At 37.9% G+C, this 26,332-nt stretch overlaps 1 protein-coding gene across 4 annotated transcripts in view; it reads left to right on the top strand.

The window, feature by feature from the left end:
* Window positions 1-26,332, top strand: part of c20h8orf34 (chromosome 20 C8orf34 homolog) — an 85,183-nt gene that overhangs the window by 9,887 nt on the left and 48,964 nt on the right. The window contains exons 2-7 of one of the 4 annotated variants that reach the window (XM_057823829.1): window positions 7,921-8,065; window positions 8,148-8,279; window positions 15,175-15,285; window positions 15,476-15,504; window positions 15,565-15,728; window positions 25,227-25,396. In XM_057823829.1, the coding sequence (XP_057679812.1) occupies window positions 7,921-8,065; window positions 8,148-8,279; window positions 15,175-15,285; window positions 15,476-15,504; window positions 15,565-15,728; window positions 25,227-25,396 (751 nt within the window). Of the gene's footprint in view, window positions 1-7,920; window positions 8,066-8,147; window positions 8,280-14,789; window positions 14,938-15,174; window positions 15,367-15,455; window positions 15,505-15,564; window positions 15,729-25,226; window positions 25,397-26,332 lie in introns of those variants that run through there. The other 3 variants (XM_057823828.1, XM_057823831.1, XM_057823830.1) reach the window with 3 other exon arrangements.

Below are 26,332 nucleotides of genomic sequence, written 5' to 3'. Positions count from 1 at the left end.
CACGAAATCACCGCCATTGTAAAACATTATTTTTCGAGATGCAAAAATGGACCAAGCCGACGGGAGCAGTGTTGTTAATAACGGCGTTAGAATATAACGGCGTTACTAACGGCGTTATTTTTTTCAGTAATGAGTAAGCTAATTAATTACTTTTCTCATCTTGGCAACGCCGTTACCGTTACTGAGGCGGGAATGGCGTGCGTTACTATGCGTTACTAAGTTGGTTGAATAAAAAAAGTCTGAGAGAAACGGACTCACGGAGATGAAAGAGCAGATCAGGAGTGGGGAAGACGCTGTTGCAACCGCTATGCTAGGTGGCTCCAATAACACCTGACTCTAGCCATAGCCGACAAACTACGCCCACATGACACGGTAGATATCATATTATAGAACTAGATGCAAATGACAGCCACAGCTGCATTGACAACATGTTTTAAGGACTACATGCGTTGGTAAACAGCCGCCATCTTAAAGCAGTAGACCTCTCAGGAAGGCTCTGATGTAGAGATCATTCCTAGCGAACCTAAGTAACTTTTTTTTTTTTTTTTTTTTTTAATCTAAAATGCTCCTAAATCGGCAAAATCTTAACTTAAATCTATCTTTAAATGATGGAACAGTTTAAAAACTTACACATGTTTAAAGTAGATAGAAGGGAACTAATGCAATAACGGGAGCAATTTTAACAACTTTAACGGTTGATTCACAACTTCAAATGACTTCCATACATTGCAAAGGTTAATATCTAGTTAACGCAATACCCTTGTCTCTAGTTAAGTGGAGGGTAAAGAATTGGGCTAGGGCCAATTGTCCCCCAAACCCTTTAAACTTCACATTGCGTGACCTGTTTTTTTTTTTTTTTTTTTTTTTTTTTGAGATAAAAAAAAAATAGAAAATTATCACTAGTTACTTTGCCAAGTAATTAATTACTCTTACATTCAGGTAACTGAGTTACTAACGCAATTACTTTTTGGGAGAAGTAATTTGTAACTGTAATTAATTACTTTTTTAAAGTAAAATTAACAACACTGGACGGGAGTATCATCGAAGAGCAAGTCTCGTCAAGACATCGTAAAGTTTGCCAAATGGCAAAGTCAGTGATTGAATAAAAAAATGGAAGAACCACCGAGACGTGTGTTCGGAATCGAGTGGCCACACGAAGCTGTGACCCAGTCGGCCAAAAACTGCCAGCTTTTTATCACTTTATGTCGTATTTTTGGTTGGTGCACTTGGTTGGTGCATCTGTTTGCTGTGAGTCTGTGACTTATTTACGTGTCACACTTCAAGTATATGAAGAATAAAGCACATGTTTGGTGTCAAAAGAGTTGTTTTGATCTTTAATTTTCAATAACAGACAGTTCACACACGATATATCATCACTGATTGAGAGTGCCTCGGTGCTTTTTATGATAACGTTAACATCAAGGCTTCCAACGCAGTTTGGGAAGTTCCATAGACGCCAGAAATCTGCTATGGCTTCCCACTGGCTGGTTGTAGGACACGGCAAACAAATCGGGCTAGAGGGCTTTGCAGACCTCGGACAAAACGCTGGACGCAGTGCTCAACGCCAGTTTGAAGCTAGCCGCCACAGCTAGCTGGTTTTCATCCAAGGCTAGAAGAACTCTATGCGGCATCAAAATTTGGACAGACCGCCTCGAAACAGTCTTCTGCGTCGACTGCGCCTCAACATTTGTAGGATCAACATTTATTCAATGTTGATGAGCTGAAGATCCACATTCAAGCGTTCCATCTTGCATTGTTTATTTTTTTCTCCGTTAAACTAGACAAGAGGAAGTCAACAAGCATGCCCCAAAACCGTACAAACATAACACAACACCCCTCTAGTGGCTTGGCGGTGAACTACAGAGCAACGCGTCACCTGGCCGGAGAACCATCGAATATCGAATGACGACGTAGTCGCTGCGCCGTCACCACAACGCGTGAGCATAACCCAGGCTTTAAAAACATGTCTTGGGACACACGATCTTTTCGACATCCAACATAAAATTACTCTCTCCATTTATTTCTACATCTGACGAAATGCTCGAAATATGACGATTTATGACAGCGCCGCAGGTTCCTTATTTTCCTGCAAGACTGACGCACAGTGGATTTTCTTGAGAGAAATCAACATGGGTTCCAAGAAGGTTGGTGCAAAGGTGATGAAAAAAAAAAAGTTGAAATGAAGATGGAAATGATAGAAAATATGAGAGTGGTGTGCGCGTCCGTGAACTGGCTCAAAAACATGGCCGTTAAGTCAAGGTGACAATTATTATTGTGGTAACATCGCCAAGGAAATCTCCAGCTTCGTCAGGTTTTTAATCATTTATTTCAGAACTTGTGCAACACTACACTAATACTGTCCACTGCAGTGACACCATCAACCACAGAACATTAAAAGAGAAAATAAATTCTCCACCGCACATATCTCACTGTCACATCAGCCACGCGGTGCGTTCAGATTCGATAAATTATTACAGGAATTATTATTATCATCATCCATCCATCCATCCATCCATCCATCCATCCATCCATCCATCCATCCATCCATCCATCCATCCATCCATCCATCCATCCATCCATCCAGCCATCATCTTGCCAGATTGCCCGATTTTGTTATTATATTATTATTATGATTTTAATATATAATTTATTTATTTTGCTTAATGTAATTGCCATTTGCACAACTACTATCAGTATTTATTAAGGATTTAGTTTAGGGTTTTTTGGCTGTGGAACAAATTAATGGAATTTTAACGTATTTGTATGGGAAAATCCTACTCGACATACGACCATTTCGACTTACAAACAAGGTGTTGGAACAAATTAACTTCGTATGTAGAAGTACCATTGTATGTTTGTGTGGAACTGTAGTTCACAACAACAAAACTATTCCATTTTCGCCAAACTAGTAAAGGTCTGTACAAGGCTATTACAATCTCTCCTACTCCTTAAAATAAGACTCTGCGTTTTCTTGTTCAACAAGTGGAATCGATCGAGAGACAGGCGGGTGGGCTGAGTTCTCGCGGCAATGGAGCTGAGCGACGTCGCTTCTGGCCGAATTAAACAGCGACATGCAGAGGAGGGGTGTGGAAGTTGCGGGAAATGACAAAAAGAGGAAGTGGTCGCACTAGAAATGTATTGTACTAAACAACAGCAAATGCACATGTATTCATTAAAATACTACTTTAACCAAGTGAACAGTGTACAACCCCTAGCAAAAAATATGGAATCACCAGTCTCGGACGAGCAATCACTCAGACATTTTATCATGTAGCACAAACTCAGATAAAAAGCTTGAAAAAAATAATGAATTCGTTCATAAGTGCAACTCTTTAGCATTCAGAAACACTAAAAGAAATGAATGAAAAACATTGTGTTGGTTAGTAAATGTTACTTTTATAGAGCAAGTGCAGGGAAATATATAGAGTCACTCAATTCTGAGGAAACAAACAAAGAAATAACAATTAAAACACATCTCTAGTATTTAGTAGCACCACCTCTGGCTTGCAGTCTCTGAGGCATGGACTTGATAAGTATTCTTCATCAATTTGGTGCCAACTCTTTTTGATTGCAGTTGCCAGATCATCCTTGCAGGTCAGAGCCTTGCTGTGGACTATTTTTTCCCCCAATTTCCTCCACAGGTTTTCAATATGGTTGAGATCTGGGCTATTTGCAGGCCAAGACATTGACTGGATTAGTCTTTCTCCACGGAATGCTTTAACAGTTTTAGCTCTGTGGTATGATGCGTTGTCATCTTGGAAAATGACATATTTTCAATTGAAGGGAAAAGAAAGCTGTCTAAAATTTCAATGTAAACTTGTGCATTTATTGAAGATTTAACCACAGCCATGTCCCCAGTGCCTTTGCCTGACATGCAGCCCCATAACATCAAGGACTGAGGGAATTTTGATGTTTTCTTCAGGCAGTCATCTTTGTAAATCTCACTGGAACGGCACCAAACAAAAGTTCCAGCATCACCACCTTTTCCAATGCAGATTCTTGACTCATCACTGAAAATAACCTTCATCCACAGTCCATGAGTGGCTCTCTTTAGCCCATTGCAGTCTTGATATTTTCTGTTTAAGTGTCAATGATAGTATTTTCCGAAATTTCCGGGTTCGCAGTGAGTCAGCAACAGGCACACTTTTGCGAAATATACGATGTTTATTGATTAGAAAATGCAGAATAAATTAGATTTATTGATTACAATCCCACAAGAGCAAGCAAACAAACATCAAAACCAGCATAACAAGTAGTAACGATGACGCTAGATCTAGCTTGTCAATCCCAGAATCCCCGCGCTACCGTTACAGCACAACAAGATGTTCCTTAGCAATGAAAATCGCTTACCGTGACAAATGAGCGGGGAGCCAACGCTCCGGTAAAGCGGCGAAGGAACAAAGCCGAGCGATCCGTAGGTGATCCTCCAGCGGACTTCACAGGTCGCCCGGAAATGTCCGGTTCTTGTAGGAGCGCGCCCACGGGGACGGCCAACCCCCGCCCCCAGGCGGCGCGCACCTTGCCCAATGACAAATATTAAAGCTACTTTTGGTTCAGCCCCTTGAAAAAGGGCTTCTCACATGGTCAACAAGTTGTGCCGTCCTGGTAACAGATGTTCTGTCCCCGCGGTAAATATTATGGGTGCAAAACAAGTTATCTCATGAAATTCCCTCCTAACTATGGAACCCAAGCGCGTAAAAAACAATACTATGGTGCAAAACAAGTTATCTCGTGAGATTCCCTCCTAACTATGGAACTCAAGGTGAAAAACAATAACAGGCGTCGAAGTGGAAACAAGGAGAAGTTGTTACAATCTAGGTCACAGGGGCAATCATACATCACACAGGCATAATGTGCTAATGTTAAGGCATCACATAATATTGTCCCCCCTCATTCCGCCCTTTGATCCGGATTGAATTTATCATAAGGCGTAATGTGCTAATTCACTTCGGGTCACATAATATTTTCCCCATCAGATGGTTTCTTTTTAACTTTCCTGTATGAAAATCCCATTTTCTTTAGGTGATTTTGCACAGTTCTGTCACATACCTTGACTCCAGCTTCCTCCCATTTCTTCTTCATTTGTCTTGTTGTACATCTTCTGTTTTCAAGATATATGGTAAATGGTCTTTAGTTGTTTGTCATGACGTTTGGATGTTTTACCAGTACGTTTAACTTTAACAACCTTGCCATGCTGTTTGTACTTGGTCCAGATTTTTAATACAGCTGACTGTGAACAGCCCACATCTTTGGCAACCATATGTGTAGCGTTACCTTCTTCAAGAAGTTTGATAATCCTCTCCTTGGTCTCAAGAGACATCTCTCTTGTTGGAGCCATGATTCTTATGAATCCACTTGGTGTCTCCAAGGTGTGATAACTGCACTGTTTTTAACTGCTGACTAACGAGCAGATCTAATCTGAGGCAGGTACCCAATTAAGGAAAGGAAATTGACTGGGTGTGTCTGTATTTTCTACTCAAAATGAATTCCATATTTTTTTCTTCAAAATGGAGTGATTCTATATTTATTTCCCTGCACTTGCTCTTCAAAAGTAACTTTTACTGACCACCACAATGTTTTTATTAATTTCTTTTAGTGTTTCTGAATGCCAAGGAGTTGCACTTTTGAACTAATTCATTATTTTTTCAAGATTTTTATCTGAGTTTGTTCTACATAATAAAATGTCTGAGTGAGTGCTCGTCCGAGACTGATGATTCCATACTTTTTGCTAGGGGTTGTACTAGTAGAAATAAACTCCAAACTACTCACGATGTGATACTGGACATCAATGGAAAGCAACTTCAGAGCGAGTATGTAGCAGCGATGTTTTGAATGATGAAATTTATTTTCCTTCATTTAATAATTGATATATTTTGTTTGATACCAAGAAATACTTCCAAACTGTGCACATGTTGGCTGTTAGCCAGTTGTTTAAGCTCGCCGTGTTTTGATTACATCATCACAAGAGGACTAAGGTTCTTCGCGCTTTTCGGTGCTCAACTTTCGGCCTTTTAACCGAAAACCGAAAATGCAATTTTAGTTATTTTTGGTGTTCTCATCTACAGTATTTTCATACTTTCGCAACCCCAACATAATATTCACGAGTGTAATGTCTGCCCCTCTTTGCTACGTCAATGCGGGATGAAGTGAAATTTGTATTGACGTCACTGTGTAATAATTAGAGCTGAAATGAATACTCGAGCAACTCGAGTCACTCGAGTTTAAAAACTGATCCGAGTAATTTTATTCACTTCGAGGAATCGTTTAATTTTGCCAGCTCTAAGCATCACGTTTTGCCCGGACTACTTTTCATGTGGGACAACGCGCTGACGTCACGTGCATAGAGCAAGAAGCAATAAAAAAAAAAAAAAAAAAAAACTTACTGCAGCCGACAGCTGTTACAAACTGCGCGGACGTTGCTAAAAACTACGCCCGTATGTTGCTACGGTGGTAGCAGGTTGCGTCTGATGCGTGTCATAGATATCACATGTACGTAGAACTAGATGCGGAATGACCGACTCGGCGGCGTTAATAATACAAACGCCATCTTAAAGCAGTACACGTCTCGGCGCTCATAAATAAGATTAACGTTACTTTTACTCGTTCACGTAACGTTATCCCTGCGGAGGGCTAGGATTCTATTCATTATGACCACTGTCGATGCGTGGCTAACTCTTACATACAGGCTTTATTTAATCTGTGAAAACGGCGCTGTAGAGTGATTAGGGTGTAAAATAAAAACATAATAATGCTAACTGTCAATTTTAGCTCAGTAGTCATTGCTGGATAAAACACCAGTAGCACTGGTGCTTAATGTGCTCCAATACAGCACTGCATTTATTTTGAACACTGCAAAAACTTAAAATCCTATCAGGACTTACAGTTAAGACTAACTTAAAATTTAACTAGAACTTATAGCTTGACACAAGTGGAAATTCAATTGAAACACGTAGGAAAAACACCTAACTTTTAAGTCATGTGTGTTATCAAGCGTAATGACATTTTTAGGTAAGTAATATATATATATATATATAATGTATCTTTTTTTTTTATAAGATCTTAAAGTTTTTGGAGTGAAAGCAGTGAATTAGTCTTTTTTTAGTCACATTTGAGATGCAATTGTTGGCTGTTTTCAACAATGTACATCAAAAATAAAGACATTGGTTGACTGAAAATGGTTCAATATTACATGAAATGTCTTGTTTTCTCATCTATATGTGTAATTGCTCTTTACCTAAAAAAAAATGTTTAATCCGATTACTCGATTAATCGATAGAATTTTCAGTCGATTACTAAAATATTCGATAGCTGCAGCCCTAGTAATAATTGCTAATTGGTCTCTTTCCTTTGTAAGTGAATTCAGTCAGATATTACCTGTTTAGTCAATGCTTACATTTGGCTCACATTCAAGCTGTTTCAGCATTAAAATATTTAGTCTTGAAGACCTGATCTAATTTTGTGTTTTTTTTTATCCAGAAAATTAACGTATGAATTTCCTCAAAACTTATGAATTTGTTAGGCTTCTCAAATGTCAGTTATCGACCAGATTTTTAAAAATTTTTTAAAATTTTTTTCCCAAATTGTGCTACACTGTGTGAATTTGTGACTGAGAAAACTTTTTTTGCAGGGTTGACTGTAAAATTTCCAATGCGAAAGAACGGAAGAAGTTGGAAACAAACTTCTTCAAACGTTTTCTGATAAAAGAAGACAGTCCAAACTTTCATGCGGTAGCCTCTGTGTGTTTGCATTGTCATTAAAAAAACAAAAAAGAAAACAATATTGCTAGGTCATTGCAATATCGCTCAAAATGCCATTTAATCAATTCCAACACAGCATCTTCCGAGTATGGCAGGAGGACAACTATTCCTATTTTACTCATTTCCACAACTTAACATTACTGTTTTCTCTTTGCCCATTCAGGAGTTGATGACTAAACTAATAAGCGAGACCCCCGACCGTCCCATCCCTTTCCTCATCGACCACCTCCAGAGCAAGCAGGATAGCCCGGGAAAGATGCCCCGAGTGCTCTCCGGGTCGGCGGCGTTGTGGGCTCAGACCTCACCGGGTAGGTCGACGACACGCAAACATACCTCGTCAACTTCCTTTTAAATTTTGCGCAACTTATTTTTCATGCATGTGTTCAAAAGAAAGCAAAAACACTCGCCGGGAGCTACGGCAGCACGACAAATCGTGGCAATTTCACCCCAGGAAACCCAAGAAGTCCAAAAGCGACCTGGCAGTGTCCAGTTTGTCGCCGCCGTCGCCGGAACACAAGTCGCGTGAGTTAACATTTTTCTTTCCTGAAGTGACTCACCGATGTCAGTGATATAACACTGACGTCGAACGTGCTAATTGTATGACTTGTTTCCCTGTCACACGCTCCGCCGGGTTTTAATTTGATGTCATTATCTGGAATTGAAATTTGTTACAGCGTGTTACCACAAGTACAAGCACGTACACGTTCCTTATCACTTGTATAATGCGTTGTGACTGCAATAACTAAAAAAATAAAAAATAAAAAAAAATTTGGGGGTAATTTTAATGTTTACATCAGTGGTTGCCATTTACAGCAATAGACGTCCAATCCATTTTGACTGGGAGATTGTAGGCCTTTATATATATTTATTTAAAAAATGTATTCAGTCACATCACATGTCACATATCACTTAAAAAAATAAAAAATAAAAAAATAAAAGTAATTAGAAATGTTTTATATATATATATATATATATATATATATATATATATATATATATTAGGGCTGTCAAACGATTAAAATTTTTAATCGATTTAATTACAGCTTAAAAATTAATTAATCGCAATTAATCGCAATCCAAACCATCTATAAAATATACAATATTTTTCTGTAAATTATATATATATTCTGTAAAATAAATTGTTGGAATGGAAAGATAAGACACAAGATGGACATATACATTCAACATACGGTACCTAAGGACTGTAGTGGGCATTTCACTCTACTGTCATTTAAATCTGTCTATGCTGTCCTCACTCCGAAGCGTCTACTTTTTCCAAAGCTAGACAGCTAGTGAACGACGCCTTAATGATCAGACTTCTTCCTTTTTCATCTGATTTATTAATAAAATGGCCTCAAACCACTGTCCTCTTTAGACCGTTGTGAAACAACAACAAAAAAGTACACAGCATTGCATTAGCAGCAACGTTAGCTTAGCACGCTATACAGGTTCACTAAACATAAACAAAAAGCGTCTCATACAAAAAATATAACATTTCGCTTACTAACATAATATGTACATTCTTTACAACAACCATACTTACGGACAAATCTTGTCCAAGGATCATATAAGCACAACATTATCAGCCCGAGACGCCGTGCAGCCATAATGAAGAAAAGAAGAAAATAATAAACCATGTCGCAAAGCGACCACAAGAGTTCGCTGTTGAACAGCGCAAAAAGCCTTGCTGTAAAACTTACCAAAAGGCAGAATACTTTCTGAGCGGGACATGTGCGTTAATTGCGTCAAATATTTTAACGTGATTAATTTAAAAAATTAATTACCGCGCGTTAACGCGATAATTTTGACAGCCCTAATATATATATATATATATATATATATATATATATATATATATATATATATATATATATATATATATATATATATATATATATATATATATATATATATATATGCATAGGGCAGTCAAATGATTAAAATTTTTTAATCGAATTAATCACAGCTTCAAAATTAATTAATCGTAATTAATTGCAATTCAAACCATCTCTAAAATATGCCATATTTTTTCTGTAAATTATTGTTGGAATGGAAAGATAAGACACAAGACGGATATATACATTCAACATACTGTACATAAGTATCGTATTTGTTTATTATAACAATAAATCCACAAGATGGCATTAACATTATTAACATTTTTTCTGTTAAAGGGATCCACGGATGGAAAGACTTGTAGTTCTTAAAAGATAAATGTGAGTACATGTTATAGTAATTTTTAAAGATGTCCCGATTGTGTCATTTTCAAAGTTTCGGAATCGGCAAAAAAATATCGGCCATGCCTTTTTTTAATATATATACATATTTTTTAAATTAAATTGTTTTCTAATTGTATTTAATGTTACAAACATAATATGTTACACTCATCCAGAAACTTTAGATTAGGCTTAAAGTAGGGTTATCAAATTTATCCCGATAACGGCGGTAATTAAATTTTTACATAATGTATCACGTTAAAATATTTAATGCAATTAATGCACGCGCTGCACAACCCACTCTCGCATTGTCGCGTTGAATCTGTAATGGTGCTGTTTTACCCATATAGAGAGTTATAAGGCAGCGTGTAGTGAGTAGGGTGAATTTTGGCAGCCTTTGGAGCCTTTTTTTAATTGGCTAAAGCCTTACAATCCCTCTCCCTTCGATTAGAAATATCATGGAAAGCAATGTGGGGAAGCAAGGTAGCATTTGATCTTTATCATAACACCCAAACTTGGTCCCTAACGCAGAGAACATATATCAATTGGTAGCACTACGCCCAGTCATGGGTGCACTTCCCATCATGCATTTGGGCAGAAGTTAAATGCCTGAATTATAATTTACTGAAAGCTCATAAAAATCCACCAGATGGCAATATTTAGTCACAATATACAAAGTCACATCTGGCCTTTAAGATTTACAAGTCTTTCTATCTGTGGATCCCTCTCACAGAAAGAATGTTAATAATGTAAATGCCATCTTGAGAATTTATTGTCATGATAAACAAATACAGTACTTATGTACTGTATGTTGAATGTATATATTCGTCTGAGTTTTATTCATTTTTTTCTTAATGCATTGCCAAAATGTATATGATCGGGAAAAATTATCAGGAATAATTGGAATTGAATCGGGAGCAAAAAAAAGCAATCGGATCGGGAAATATCGGGATCAGCAGATACTCAAACTAAAACGATCGGGATCGGATCGGGAGCCAAAAAACATGACCGGAACAACCCTAGTAATTTTATATTAAAACCCCTCTTCATGTTTTCGTTTTAATAACATTTGTAAAATTTTCAATCAAAAAATAAAGTAGTAGCTCGCCATTGTTGACGTTGCCGAGCGGTGACGTCACAGCCTTCTTCCACAGTGTCTTTAACTACGTAAGATAGTGATTGAAATACACCACAAGGTGTCAATGGCGAATTTTAAATTACTTAGAAATCAAGGCAATGAGTGTGTTTTGTCCCTCGACTGTTTGTTTGTTTTTTAGACTTTGTCTATTGTGAGTCGCGTTCATTTGAGTGCTGGCTTCACAACGTACGAGACCACTGATAGTTTGTATATTGTGACTAAATATTGCCATCCAGTGCATTTGTTGAGCTAAACTAAATGTTTGAAAAGAGTTTGACCAAAGTCTGAGTAAGTTTTATGTGTATTTTGCATAGCTATTTTGATTGGGAATGCCAGCTTTTCTTTTTGAGAACATTATATTTTTTTGGAGAGATAGGAATATTATTTTTGTTGTGCTTTCACTAAATGATACTTATGTTTGTTGTGAAGGAGTTGCTGATATGCCAATAAACGGCGCGGTCCAATGAACGCCTGTGTCCATTGCCTTTCTCTTCCTCTTAGCTCACAATGTCCAAAAATACGGCGCCATTGTAATCTGTTTGAGGCAATGCATGAGCGGGTCATTCCACGCAGGCGTTAAATGCGTCAAATATTTTAATAAGATTAGTTTATGAAATTAATTATTATTAATTAAGTTTTGCAATTAATCATGAGATTAATTCATAAAATTATTATTATTTAATTTTTGTAATTGATCACGTTAAAATATTTGACGCATTTAACGCCAGCGCGAAATGACCCGCTCATGCATTGCCTCAAACACATTACAATGACGCACTTGAAAGCGAAGAAGCAGAGAAAGGTGTCTTGTTTTGTGCTTGTTCTTAACAAAGGTATACCACACGCGACGTGCTGGCACTTTTTTTCTTTTTTAGAACATTCAGCTTCAACATTAACACAGCTTACGGCTCTCGGCAGGCCGTAAATCTAACTCACTCCTGCATCATGTGAGTAAACAGCATTGGCGCCGCGTGCACTTCAGGGTGCCTCGGATAATTCTATATCAGAAAATTACAAAAAGTGAGTGGACACAGGCGTTCATTGGACTGCGCCGTTTATTGGCGTAAGCTTCGGCAACTCCTTCACAACAAACATGAATATCATTTAGTGAAAGCACAACAAAAATAATATCTCTAAAAAAAAAATAATGTTCACAAAAAGAAAAGCGCTTCAATCTGTATTAATGAGGCCCTATTCTCACACAGTTAAACAACAGTGCAAAGAGAACTGGCATTCCCAATCAGAATAGCTATACAAAATACACATAAAACTTACTCAGACTTTGGTCAAACTCTATTCAAACATTTCGTTTAGTTCCACAAATACACTGGATGGCAATATTTAGTCACAATATACAAACTATCAGAGGTCTCGTACGTTGTGAAGCCAGTACTCAGATGACCGTGAGGTACAGTGCATGGACCAGTAAACAGGGAACTTCGGCGTCAGTCGAGGAACAAAAGAAAGTGTTTGGCTTGATTTCTAAGTGAATTTAAAACTCGACATTAGACACCTTGTGGTGTATTTCAATCGCTAACAGAAAGAATGTTAATAATGTTAATGCCATCTTGTGTATTTATTGTTATAATAAACAAATGCAGGACTTATGTACAGTATGTTGAATGTATATATACTGTATATCTTTCCATTCCAACAATAATTTACAGAAAAATATGGCATATTTTAGAGAATTTTTTAAAATTAAAAAATAAATAAATGCAGTATTTCATAGAGCTGTCCTGATCTGATCATGTTGTCTCTAACTCTCGCTCCTGCCGTTTTTCTTGGTCAGGCAGTGCACTGGAGTTGCTTATTAAAGTTAACAATGATTGACAGGCATTAAGGTTTGATCTGGCCAGAATCGCTTTGAAGTAGACTTGTGCCAATTACCGGTTCCAAGGTATACCGTGGTATGAAAACGTCAAGCTTTCAAAACCGCAAAAAATTTCCGTCATACCGTCCCTAAGGTATTAGCTATTTTTTCTGTCCCCAAAATGCATGGACAAAAGCCTCGCTTGCAGCTCTAAGGCTCAACCTTCCCCCGCTGATTGTTGCTCGGTGGCAGTGAGTCAGCTGGGCTACACAATGGCTGGAGGAGGTGAAACGCCTAAACCTTTTTTCTCCATTGAAGAAACTGAAATCGCTGGTATGGGAAAACTTTGGCTACAGAAAAAGTTAGACTGCTGCGGCTGAGAGCAGGAGGCCAACTGACATGTAAAACATGTTTGCGGAGGGTGGCTGCCTAGGAGGCAATGCATCCAATTTTTCCTTGCCGACATGGAGGGTCTAAGGATGGGGGATACCCAGGACTTGAATTTATTTATTCATCTTTGTTGCTTCATTTGCTGTTTCTGATTGTGTATCATATTGCCTCTGCAAAGCCCTTTGAGACAACGTTGTTGTGATCCAGGGCTATACAAATAAAATTGAATTAAATTCAATATGATTTCGCATTTATACAAAATTAAAGGTTAGTAAACACTGTCATGAACGTTTCCCACCAGCTACGAGAGTTGACTCCAGCATGTTTAGTGTGTCTAGCGGTGGAAAAATGTTTTTTTCCTCTCTGGCAACTGTCTGTGTTGAGAAAGAGATTGTGTGTATAATGTAAACATGATACGAGTCATACACACGTGCTTTTTATGGAAAATAATTATTTTGGTTATGATGTTAATAATGTTGAGCTGTGGCTGTATGTTGAGGCTCATCTAAATGACTGCATTTATTTGAATTTTATTTATAATATTTTGTATTTTTAAAAAAAAATTATTTTAACTTAACATTATACTTATGCTCTGATTTGCCAATATTTTTTGAAAAAGAAAAAATCCTGTTCGATGGAAGATATCTCAAAGTAACACATTTTAGAGCTGTAATTGCAAAACAGTGAAATCGCGATATTGTGGCTTAAGGTTATCATAATCATGGTTATCATAGTCGAAACTTCAATGCACCGCATATGTCAATCGTCATTTAACTTGTTAAAAAGTTGCTGTGGCAACTCGTTGTGTGTAAGTGAGCAGATTGAGCGGATTTGAGTAAACTCACTCAGTGAGGCATTTAATGAACACGCAAAGATGCATTTTACTACTTGTTTAGAAATAATTCGGTGGGACAGTAACATTTTTAAAATTTATTATAATTCTTACATTTGAAGTGCTTAAAAAACATTTATTAAAATATAATGTATATATACATATTTTTCTAATTATTACACTTTGGGAGAAAAAGGTGAAAAACTTATATGTACTGTAACTCTTTCCAATGCTAAATCTGAATAAATACATTTAACATGGGGGAGGCGCTACTTTGCAGTTTTTCACTTATCGTGGTGGGTTTTGGTCCCCATTAATTGCTAAAAATGAGGGAACACTGTATACATGCAAAATTCAGCTATAAATGTAAAAATAACATTGTTTAAAAAAATCTAAATAATATATACAAAATTTATGATTGAAAAAAGAAATATACATGCAAATAATGTGGCAGAAATATCAAAATCACATTGTTAAAAACATCCAAATAATAAAAAAATTACATTTTTAATCACACAGCAAATGTATAAACAATAAAAAATGCTAATAATGTGCAAAAATTTAGTTACAAAGATGAACTTTTTAAATTTTTTTAATCCTGTCAACAATATCCAATCTTCTTTTCGTGTTGCATTTGCTCAACCCTCACATAGTGACGGCATTGCAGTGCGTGGAAACCGCTGGAGACGTCAAGGCTGGGTCAAATGTAGAGCGTGTGGTCCATCTCAATAATTTAACACGCCACCGCTAGTTCAGCTATTCCAAGCTGCGGTCAGAAAAGAGCGGATGAAGTGAGAAAATGCTTAAAAAGGACGTAAAAGAGAGATTTGTCGGCTCTGGCGCGTGCCTGTTCCGGCTCCGCTCGGGAGTCCGATCTCATTAAAAATACATTTCCTAGGTGTTTGGGTGCACGCGGCTCATGAAAAATGAAAGGCCGATTTGACATTAGCACACAAGCAACACGACGTCTGAGTTACAAAGACGCCATTTCAATTTTTCGGTGGCACTTTCTTTTTTCTCTTTGTCAGTGCCTCAGTGTCCGTCGTGGGATTGGCGGGACAGCCGCGATTTGGACGAGCTGAACCACATCCTGCTGGAAAGCAAGAAGCTGGGCCGGGCCCTGGAGAGCCTTTCACGCAGTGAGCGCTCCCTCTCATTCAGCTTGACACGTACAAGTAGTAAAAAGCAGCAGGAGTCCTTGCTTTGCCGACAATGTCGCAGTAAGATCCTTCCCGGCGGGAAATCCCACACCGGCAAAGTTTACCAGATGGTTCCCGCGCGTGACTGCTTCCTTCCCCTTTCCTTAAAGGTTTTGTTGCGTTTTTGCAGGTATCGCCAACTCTGACGACGTCGATCAGGTAAGCTCGCCGCGGAGGAACGCAGAAGTCGAAATCCTCTGATGTGTTTTTTGCTCGTAGAACTTGGGCGGCTTCAATCCGGTGTTGCGCCCCCGCGTGGTGGGCGAGTGGACCGGGCGGGCCGAAGAGGACGCCGACCCGCTGGCAGCCGAGATGCTGCGGCCTCCCGTGCCGCGAGGGAAAAACAACGTTTGCTGGAGTGGTGATGGCCTACCTCTTGCCAGGTTGGTCTTGAACCAAGGGCGTGGGTTTGCATAGGGACGGTAGGGACATAACACCACCAACTTATAGAGATGCTAAAATTGTCCCCACCAACCTTTAAAGCAACCTTATTTGCATTATATAATGATTTCAGTTATATAGGTAATTTAGATTGTCTTCCCATAAGTTGTAAGGATAGAATTGACCCTACATTATGTTCACTTACATTTACCCCCTTTCACTTGCTGAATGTGCTGGTCCATTTTTTCCCCTTCAAACGCACGTTTGATTGGCTGATGACCAGAACCCCCACATTCACACAATCCCCACAGAAATACATGTCGACATGCCGCCTCCTCCGCCCGCTTTGAAGAGGAGGGATATTAGGTTTTTTTCAGCGAGCAGCAGCGAATTTAAGTAATGTAAAAAGACGTCAATGTTGTGAAAGTGGGGAACACACCACTAATTTTGCAACTGAAAGTCCGACCTGCATCAAGGTCAGCATAACATTAAACCGTGTGAACTTGCTAACCTGTAAAACTCGAGTAGAAAGCTGTTTAGTGACGTGTCTTCCTGTTCTTTTTCTACAGTTAACGTTAATCCGACTGTGCATTTTTTGCATTTATTCTAGGGCTGTCAAACGATTAAAATTTTTAATCGAGTTAATTACAGCTTAAAAATTAATTAATCGTAATTAATCACAATTAATCACAATTCAAACCATCTATAAAATATGCCATATTGTTCTGTAAATTATTGTTGGAATGGAAAGATAAGACACAAGATGGATATATACATTCAACATACGGTACATAAGGACTGTATTTGTTTATTATAAAAATAAATCAACAAGATGGCATTAACATTAACATTCTGTTAAAGCGATCCATGGATCGAAAGACTTGCAGTTCTTAAAAGAAAAATGTTAGTACAAGTTATAGAAATTTTATATTGAAACCCCTCTTAATGTTTTCGTTTTAATAAAATTTGTAAAATTTTCAATCAAAAAATAAACTAGTAGCCAGCCATTGTTGATGTCAATAATTACTGACACAATGCTCATGGGTGCTGAAGCCTATAAAATCAGTCGCACCCAAGCGCCAGCAGAGGGCGGCAAAACTCCATAAAACACAATTAACAAGTGAGCGTTTCACTGTACCGTCATTTAAATCTGTCTGAGCGGGGGCATCTGCGTTAATTAAGTCAAATATTTTAACGTGATTAATTTTTAAAAATTAATTAACGCCCATTAACGCGATAATTTTGACAGCCCTAATTCGTTCCCTAATTAAAATGTTAAAATGTATGTATTTTCTATCTCTTATCATTAAAAAAATATTTTTATTCGCAGCTGATGCACATTTTTTAACCCCATCCCCTAAAAAAAACACAACCACTGTAAATTTCCTTTATATGAAGCAAGCATTTTGAAAAATTACTTTCTCCCATGAAAATAATTTTATTGTAACCTTTTTTCATTTTTACGTAGGAACCAGCTATATTTGAGCTATATTTGAGAAATGTGCCCAATCTGTTTGATCTTATTAATGTCCCGTCCCCAGCAAAAAGTGTACATGCAGGTTATGCTGTTTTAGCGTCCCTACCAATGTTGAGACCAAACCTACGCCCTTGTCTTGAACGGAATACAGGTAGTCCTGACTTAACTATCAACCAGTCTCGTCCACCATTTTGTCTCCAGTCGTTTTTGTGTGTGTTTTTTTTAGTCGCGTAAACAATACAATCTTATTGTACCTCACAGTATCTTATTTTTTACTTCCTTTTGTTAATATGACTGTTCTGTCCTTTAGCGAAATGTGTAACTCATTCACTCCCAGCCATTTTCACCGGTGCAACCCCCTTCGCTCCCGGCCGTTTTACTTGATTTTGACTGATTTTGCAAGGCCCACAGAAAATTCTCTTGTATTGCTATATAAACATAGAACCCTTTAAAAGAAAGATTAGACTCTCTTCTTTCAGCTGGAAAAAAAACTTAGCTCATATCTTTTTCCATTCTTCAGAAATCAGCATTAGAAAATAGCTTAGTTTGAACAATTTTCCAATTTCTGATGAAAAAACAGAGATTGAGCTTTTTGTGAAAGCATACATTTCAAACATAACTTTGACTTTAACACAGCTATTTTTTGCTTTAGTTACGTCCCAAACATCTGAATAATGTTTTCCTTTTACAAAACAACATAAACAACAAGAAAAATAGAGCTTTTGATTAGGGGTGCACGATATCCATTTTTTGAAACCGATATCGATAACTTCCTGCTCCTCAACACCGATACAATAACCGATAATATATATATAGTTTTTCAATGTATATTCACCTGAGTTTTTGAACACCTACAGGTAAAAAATACTAGTGGTTGATTCAGCTGAGATTTGCCTTTGACCGAACCAAAATTCTCATGATGACATGAACATTATTATAATGAACAAAACAAAGACTTTAATTCAAATTTGTGTTTATGACTAGCTGCTGATACAGCAATAAGAATCCACACATACGATTAGCATGCATCAGTTAGCGTCGGCACATCATCAAAAACAATCACATAATGATTACGTGTTTGTATTTATATATATGTGTGTATATATATATATATATATATGTATGTATGTATATATATATATATATATATATATATATATATATATGGCGGAAAACACAGACAAGGCTAAAAAAGCAATTTCTGCTCTTGCGCCCCTCTTTATAATAAACTACTGTATTTTAAGCCAAAAGAACTGTTGTCTTTGATAGAACAATGTATCTATATGCTGCCTTAGCAGATTGATGGCGCAATAAGCCCCCAAACTATTTTTAATTTGTCCGTTTTACCCTGGAAACCCCCGTTTACAGACGTCGCGCAACCGCTTTTGTTGCAACCCAGCCATAAAAAGAAGGTAAGTAATTGTATTTATTATTTGAAATGCCTGTCATTTTTAGCGTAGAATCAGTAATGGATGTCTAATATTTAGTTTAAAAAAAAAAAGAACGACTTTGAACAATTATTCACTCGCATATTTTAAACTTTGAAACAAATTACGCCACAATGAAAAAAATTGGCGTCTGTAAAAAATGTATCGCTTAATTGTATTTTTTTTCGTTATTGTCCCATTTTCTACAATATTTTAGATGATAAATAATCGATCCAAACAAAGAAAAATAAAAAAAAAAATGTTTAAAAGGGTAAATATATGAAAATTAAGATCTCGACTTCTCCTTGAAGTCTGCGATTTCTGCATCGCGACCCTTGTTATATTACCATGTTTCACCCTTAAAATTCCCAAAAAATCCTGCTGTGGCCATTCACAGCTGTGTCTTGTCACTTGGTGGTACATGCTACATGGAGTTTTTGGATCGAAAAGAGGTAGGGACGCGATAATATCTCGTTAAAATCGTGGCGTCTTTAATTCTGCTCTCGCGTGCTCTAGCCTTCAGTTAGGGTTTTGCTGTTTTAAGAAAAAAAAAAAAAAAAATTAAATGCCCTCCAGTTCAAAATTTTTCTTCCCCCAGAAAATGGAGATTTTAAGCTTTCCAGTGATGCATCACACGTGCATATTGGACAATTTTGAAATTTGGCCAAATTGGGGGTCTCAGAGCAGAACTTGAGACTTGAGTGTTTTCCGCCCCGCCAATTTGGCCAATTTTAAAAATTGTCCTATATGTATTTGTGATACATCATTGGGAAGCTCAAAATCTCAATTTTCTGGGGAAGAAAAATTTTGAACAGGAGGGCATTTTTGAAAAAAAAAATTTTTTTAAACAGCAAAACCCTAACTGGAGGCGAGAGCACGCGAGAGCAGAATTAAAGACGCCGCAATTTTAATGAGATATTATCGCATACATAACATGTTACGATCCAAAAACTCCATGTAGCATGTCTTACCGAGTGTCAAGACACAGCTGGATTTTTGGGGGATTTTATAGGTGAAACATGGTGATATAACAAGGGTCGCGAAGCAGAAATCGCAGACATCAAGGGGTGGTTGAGATTTTCTTTTTCGTATATTTACCCTTTTAAATGTTATTTTTCAACACAGTGACCTGGACTGGCAGTGAATGGGTTAAGGCAGGGGTGTCCAAAGTTTTTTCCAAAGGGGGCCAGATTTGGTCTGGTAAAAATGTGGGGGGCCGACCTTGGCTGACGTCTTTTACGTAGAACAATATATTTAAACAAATTGTAGCAAGCCATTCTGTGTGTCAAATTTGCTTTATTATTATTTTTTAATTAATAATTTCAACAATCTCGCAACTACCCTTTGTGGCGTTCTCCTCTTGCGAAATACTGCTGCTGTAAAATTGAACTAGCTTCAAGTTGCTTCAATTTCTCGCTACGTATCGTCACTGTAATCTTGTCGTACATATCAGCGTGTCTTGTTTGGTAATATCGCCTCACGTTGAACTCTTTAAAAACAGCGACTGTCTCTTTGCAAATGAGGCAGACACAGTTGTGAAGAATTTTAGTGAAGAAATAGTCCAATTTCCACCTATCCTTGAAGCGTCGGCCGTCCCAGTCAACTTTCTGTTTTTTGTTAATTGTCGCCATTTTAGAAAATTGGGAGTAAAGGGTCACACGGAATAATGTTGCTTAGAGTGCTGCTGCCGTTTAGTGGGTAAATGAGGAGCATCATTTAGTGTGTAAACTACTTCATATGCTGGTAGCAGTACTGCTGACCAATTTATTAGGTCTGTGTGCGGGCCTGACGTTATTAATTTAATGACAGAGGCTGGGGGCTGAATGAAATTTGACCACGGGACGCATTTGGCCCCCGGGCCGGACTTTGGACATGTCTGGGTTAAGGTAATGCTTACTATTAAATTGATGTCTACTGAAGGGTTAATCTACTATTTTAAACACAAATACCCCATTCCAGAGTCTTGTAAGAAGTACTGGGTGTGCGTACTCTTTAAATTTGAGGCTTTTGAATGGAAAATCATCCCCTAAAATTCCTAAAAAGTAATATTGAAGCCTTTCAAGTGGACTTTTTAAGCCTGACGATTGTCGCCGGAGGATCCGTCCCCGTCCCCTCCTCCGTCAGAATGACTGCGATAATCCCATTTCAAAGACGATCCTTCGCCAAACTCATTTTGAATATAAACTAAGCGCGTATCGCCGGAGGCCGTGGCACGCGCGCGCCCGCGTCGAGCTTGTTATCTAAACGTCTGCCGCCCCAAAGCGCGTCGTGCCTCGACCTCTCTCAAGGCTTTTTCTTAAGCGCGTTACATCTCCGGGTACGTTGTCGCACGGACGCGCGCGTGAGATATAATTTGCACTGTGATGTGACTAATTAGAGGAGGATGAGGCTATGAAATCATAAATCATGCCTGGCTCACACACACGCACAGCTAATATCATTAGGCTGCTGGATTGCTGGGGGAGAAATCACTTAGTTAGCAAGCCACAGTAAGGAGGGATGGAGGGAGTTTTGCATGTTGTGTACACGTGTGTATGTGTTGGCAAGCTGTTTACCTGAAACGGTGGGCTACATCTGCACATTCTAATTACCTGTATAACAAATAATGATCATGCAGAAATTCTGAATTTTTATTGTAAGTACTGATACCATAGGCAGAGTTTGACTTTTGGGGCAGGGGGGCACAACATGTTGATGACCCCAAAACACAGTGTCAGCAATAAAATTAACTTACAATAATATTTAAAATAATAAGTTGACAATGAGCGTTTTTTTTTTGTTTCCCATCATTCTGAAGGGGAATTATAAATCAGGCTGCTGAGGCAATACTTTTCGCCAAAATCGTCATTCATTGAATTGGGTCTTGCCAATGTAGTTACCCCAATCAAAAATTGTATCCCCTGGGCGGAGCCATATGGAGGTAGGTTTGTCTTTATTACTCAATCAAAAAAAAGTTGCTTCAATTAAAAAAAAAAAAGTGTTTGAATGCAAAAATAAATTTTAAACTCAAAAAAACTTTTAAAAATGCATGTGAAAGCCTTTTTTTCTTTGATTATTTTTTATTATTTATTTATTTATCTATTAAAGTCAAGTTTTTTTTTTAGATTGAAGCAACATTTTGATTGAAATAACGTTGATTTGTGTTTGGGCCACATTTTGGCTAGGACATTTTTCTCTTTAGTATTCAATCAAAAACTAAGTTGCTTAAAAAAAAAAAAAAAAAGATTTTCAAAAAGAAAAATCACTTCAATCAAAAAAAAAGGAAACATTTCAATCATAGAAAAAAGTTTTTGAATGCAAGTTGCTTCAATCCCCAAAAAATCTTTTCAATCAAAGAAAAAAAAATACTTCTAAAAATATTTTTTCTCTAATATATATATATATATATATATATATATATATATATATATATATATATATATATATATATATACGACTATCTAAGGTGCTCGAAAAATAATTTCGACCCATAATAAAAATGTTTTTTTGTTCATTTCATTCATATTTGTTGCAGTTTTATTGCTTTACAACTTTTATATATACTGTATATAGGTCAATTACATGCAATGACACTTTTCGGCCACCGGGGGGGGCGGCCTGGACCCCCCTTAAAATCTGCTTATGACTGATACATGTGTGTACTAGGGGTGGGAACCTCTGGGTACCTCACGATACGATTTGTGATACAAAGCTCATGATAACGATTGACTAACAATTCCGATAAAAGCCTTTTAAAATGATATCAGATAATATTGACGTCGGCTTTGGGCCAATATGATATGGCAGTGCTGTCATGTCTACTTATTGCCTGCCTCTGCTTCTGGTGTTTTGACGCCGCTTGCCGGCACTGAGGTTTGATTATCTTTGAAAAGTTCAAGCACTTTCTGCTGACTTAATCATATGTTAATACGAACTCATTCTGGTTAAAGACTTAAAAGGACGAGCTAACGTCTGCAGCCAGTGTACCATTGCAGTTCTTGCCATTTCACCATGTTGTTTTGCCTTATAGAAGCATCGCTTGCAAGTTATATTCTTCCTTCGCCCAATTCGTTTGAGTTCCCTCCAACTTCAAACGGATTGGATGTCTATGGTGGTCAATGGGATTATTTATGGGGCGTTTCAGGTCATTTGATCTTGATTTTCAGTCACTTTCTGTTGATAATGGGGCATTTCTGGGTCACGTCCTGTTGATTCTGGGTTACTGAACAAGTGACCCGGGAATGACTAGGCAGTGACTCAAATTCAACAAGAAGTGACCTGTAAATGCCCTAAAAATAAATCTCATTGATTTCTATTGACCGCAATAGTCTGTTTGAAGTCAACTGAATTGGACAGATCCGAGTGATGAATTTTTTGGATTGTTTACGCGACTAAAGATTTTGGTAGCAACTCTTTGGTACCTCTTAGGTAGTTTTTTTTTTTTTTCTCTCTCTAAACAGTGACACTTTTTTATAACGTTATATCAATTTTTGACAGGAGCATATCGATAACCTATATTACCATTTTGATATGTTGTCATAAATAAATATATTTATATTTAAACATTATACGTCTCAAGTAGGCATGTGCCAGTATGAGATTCTGACGGTATGATAACCGCAAGAAAAAATATCACGGTATCACGGTATTGCAATTACAGCCCGAAAATGTGTTACTTCGCGATATTTGGGTTAAAAAAAAAAAACAAAAAAAAAAACTTTTTTCCATTGAACAGGATTTTTTATTTTTCAAAAAATTAGCAAATTGGAACATAAGTATAATGTTAAGGGTAAAAAAAATAAAAAAGTAACAAAGTATTCTAAATAAAATTAAAATAAATGCAGTCCTTTAGGTGAGCCTAAACCCACAGCCACAGCTCAACTTTATTACCATCAGAAGATAAATAATTGAATTATTTTCCATGAAAAGCACATGTGTATGACTCGTATCATGTTTACATTTTACACACACTCTCTTTCTCAACACAAAAAGTTGCCAGAGAGAAAAAAACACATTTTGCCAGTATGAGATTCTGACGGTATGATAACCGCAAGAAAAAAATATCACGGTATTGCAATTACAGCCCGAAAATGTGTTACTTCGCGATATTTGGGTTTAAAAACAAAAACAAAAAACAAAACTTTTTTCCATTGAACAGGATTTTTTTTTTTTTTTAAATTAGCAAATTGGAACATAAGTATAATGTTAAGGGTAAAAAAAATAAAAAAGTAACAAAGTATTCTAAATAAAATTAAAATAAATGCAGTCCTTTAGGTGAGCCTAAACGCACAGCCACAGCTCACCTTTATTACCATCAGAAGAAAAATAATTGAATTATTTTCCATGAAAAGCACATGTGTATGACTCGTATCATGTTTACATTTTACACACACTCTCTTTCGCAACACAAAAAGTTGCCAGAGAGAAAAAAACACGTTTTGCCTCCACTAGACACACTAAACATGCTGGAGTTAACTCTCGTAGCTGGTGGGAAACGTTCATGACGGTGTTTACTGACTTTTAATTTTCTATAAATGTGAAATCATATTGGAGGTATTGCCTCCTCGGCAGCCACCCTCCGCAAACATGTTTTACATGTCGGTTGGCCCTCTTCCTATAAGCCGCCGCCGTCTGTAACTTTTCTCTACCAGAAGTATTCCCATACTCAGAGGCGTCGCTTCCCATTAGGCGAACCAGGCAATTGCCGAGGACGCCCAGCCAGCAGGGGCCCCCAGAGGGGCAACAGATTTAGCATACGCAGCTTTACTGCACTGTCGCAGCGAGAAGTGCGACAGTGCCAGTGAAAGCCTTGTTTCTGAGTTCCCTGAAGGGGCCCCTTCACTCGCTCTCCACCCCCCCTCACGTGACTCAGAGTGAGAGGGAGCGCCGATTTGGCTTTTTTTAAATTGGCGTATATCCAAAATGAAGAGAAGTTATCCTTCTGGAAGCGATACAAGAAAGAAAAAAAAAGCAGAAGAGGAAAAAAGGAAGCAAGACAGTGGTGAGTGTGCTATGTTACTGTAGTTTTATGTCCTAATGTAGTAGAAGCCAGGCACTTTGAGTGTCCTAAAAAGCGCACTATGAGACCGAGGCATTATTATACTTTTATTAAATATGCTATTGCTCCAAGTCCAACTGTCCCCCTTACTTGCACACACTCGAACGGCCCCATGTTGCTTGTTGCCTGGGGCCCCCGGGGATCCTTGCTACGCCTCCTCTGCCCATACTAGCGATTTCGTTTTCTTCGATGGTGGGAAAAAGTTCAGGAGTTTCACCTCCTCCAGCCATCATGTTGCACAGCTGACTCACTGACACTGAGCAACAACCGGTGGGAGAGGGTTGAGCCTTGTAGCTGCAAGCGAGGGAATTCTCCATGCACTTTTGGGACATAAAAAATAGCTAATACCTTCGGGACGGTATGATGGCAAATTTTTGCGGTTTTGTGACGTTTTCATACCACGGAAACTGGTAATCGGCACATGTATCAAGTATATATAAGGAGATATATTTATTTTAGTATATGAATCATTCACTTTCCTCTCCCAGTCAAAAAGAATTGGACGGTGATGGACGTCGATCACCGTCAATGGCGCTAAAACATGATTTCTTGCCCGCAGTTTCAAGATGGAGCCCAAAGGCCTCAAAGGGCTGAAGGAGCAGCAACAGCATCACCGCAAACTGCTCGCCGCCATGTTGGCGCAGGACTCCGTCGGGCCTCTTCGCAGTCCCCCGCCGTCCGTCACCGAAGATGAGATGGACGACGACGACGATGCCATGGAGCTTCTAGGTAAGTCCACCGTTCGAACGGTACGTTTCCCGCGGTGCTAAAACCCACAAGAGCTCTGTTGTCCCACCGATATTGATTGATTGATTTTGCGCCGGCCGTACGTGCGTGAGGCGCCCTTTTCCAAGTGCACTGTCACTGGCGTGACAGCAGAAGGCCACCGGAGGATTTGCGGACCTCATTTGGAAAGACTGAATGCGTGGCGCACATGACAGATGGCTCCCGCAGCGGCGGTCTGTACTTATCGATCCCCCGAGGCCTGATTGATCGGCTCTCCTGAGTCGGCCGAGTACAGTGTGCTCACGTTCCCGTTAGATTTTGTTTTCTAGTGGATTTTTTTTTTCACTTCATGATTTAGCTCGGTTTCGTTGCGACTGGACTTGGATGAAATCATTTGTTTAGGTTTCCCTCTAGTGGCACTGAGGTGTCATCACAGTTATTTTAGGACGAGTAAAAGTTGTGATTAACAGTAGGCCTGTCGCTATAACAAATTTTAGCAGGCGATATATTGTCTCATAAATTATTCAAATCAAATTTGATTTCTTTTGCCCTTTGAGAAAAACCCAAAAGGTCCTCAAAGTGCTTTACAACAACAATAAACAAAGTTCATGATAAATAAAAGTTAGGAGGAAAGTATTATCCAATGACATAAAAAAAAAAAAAAAAAAAAAAAACGAAAACAACGCATCGCGATAAAAGTAAAAACAGCAAAGAAAACAATAAATTATTTACGATATGCGATATTATATGCGATACTATTATCAATTTGTTTTAACCAATTCAACCACTAATGTAGTGACAATACATCCGAATAAATCCCTCATTCAAATGCAATGAATTATTCTTAAATACAACACAAACTAGATTTAAAAAATAATATTTTAAAAGAAATACAAGCCAAATTATTAATCGCCAATCAGTTTTTTCATACTGGGGGTC

Source organism: Corythoichthys intestinalis, chromosome 20, assembly GCF_030265065.1.
Source record: "Corythoichthys intestinalis isolate RoL2023-P3 chromosome 20, ASM3026506v1, whole genome shotgun sequence".
In the NCBI taxonomy this organism is placed as follows: domain Eukaryota; kingdom Metazoa; phylum Chordata; class Actinopteri; order Syngnathiformes; family Syngnathidae; genus Corythoichthys; species Corythoichthys intestinalis.
This window is presented reverse-complemented; position numbering and strand designations above follow the sequence as displayed.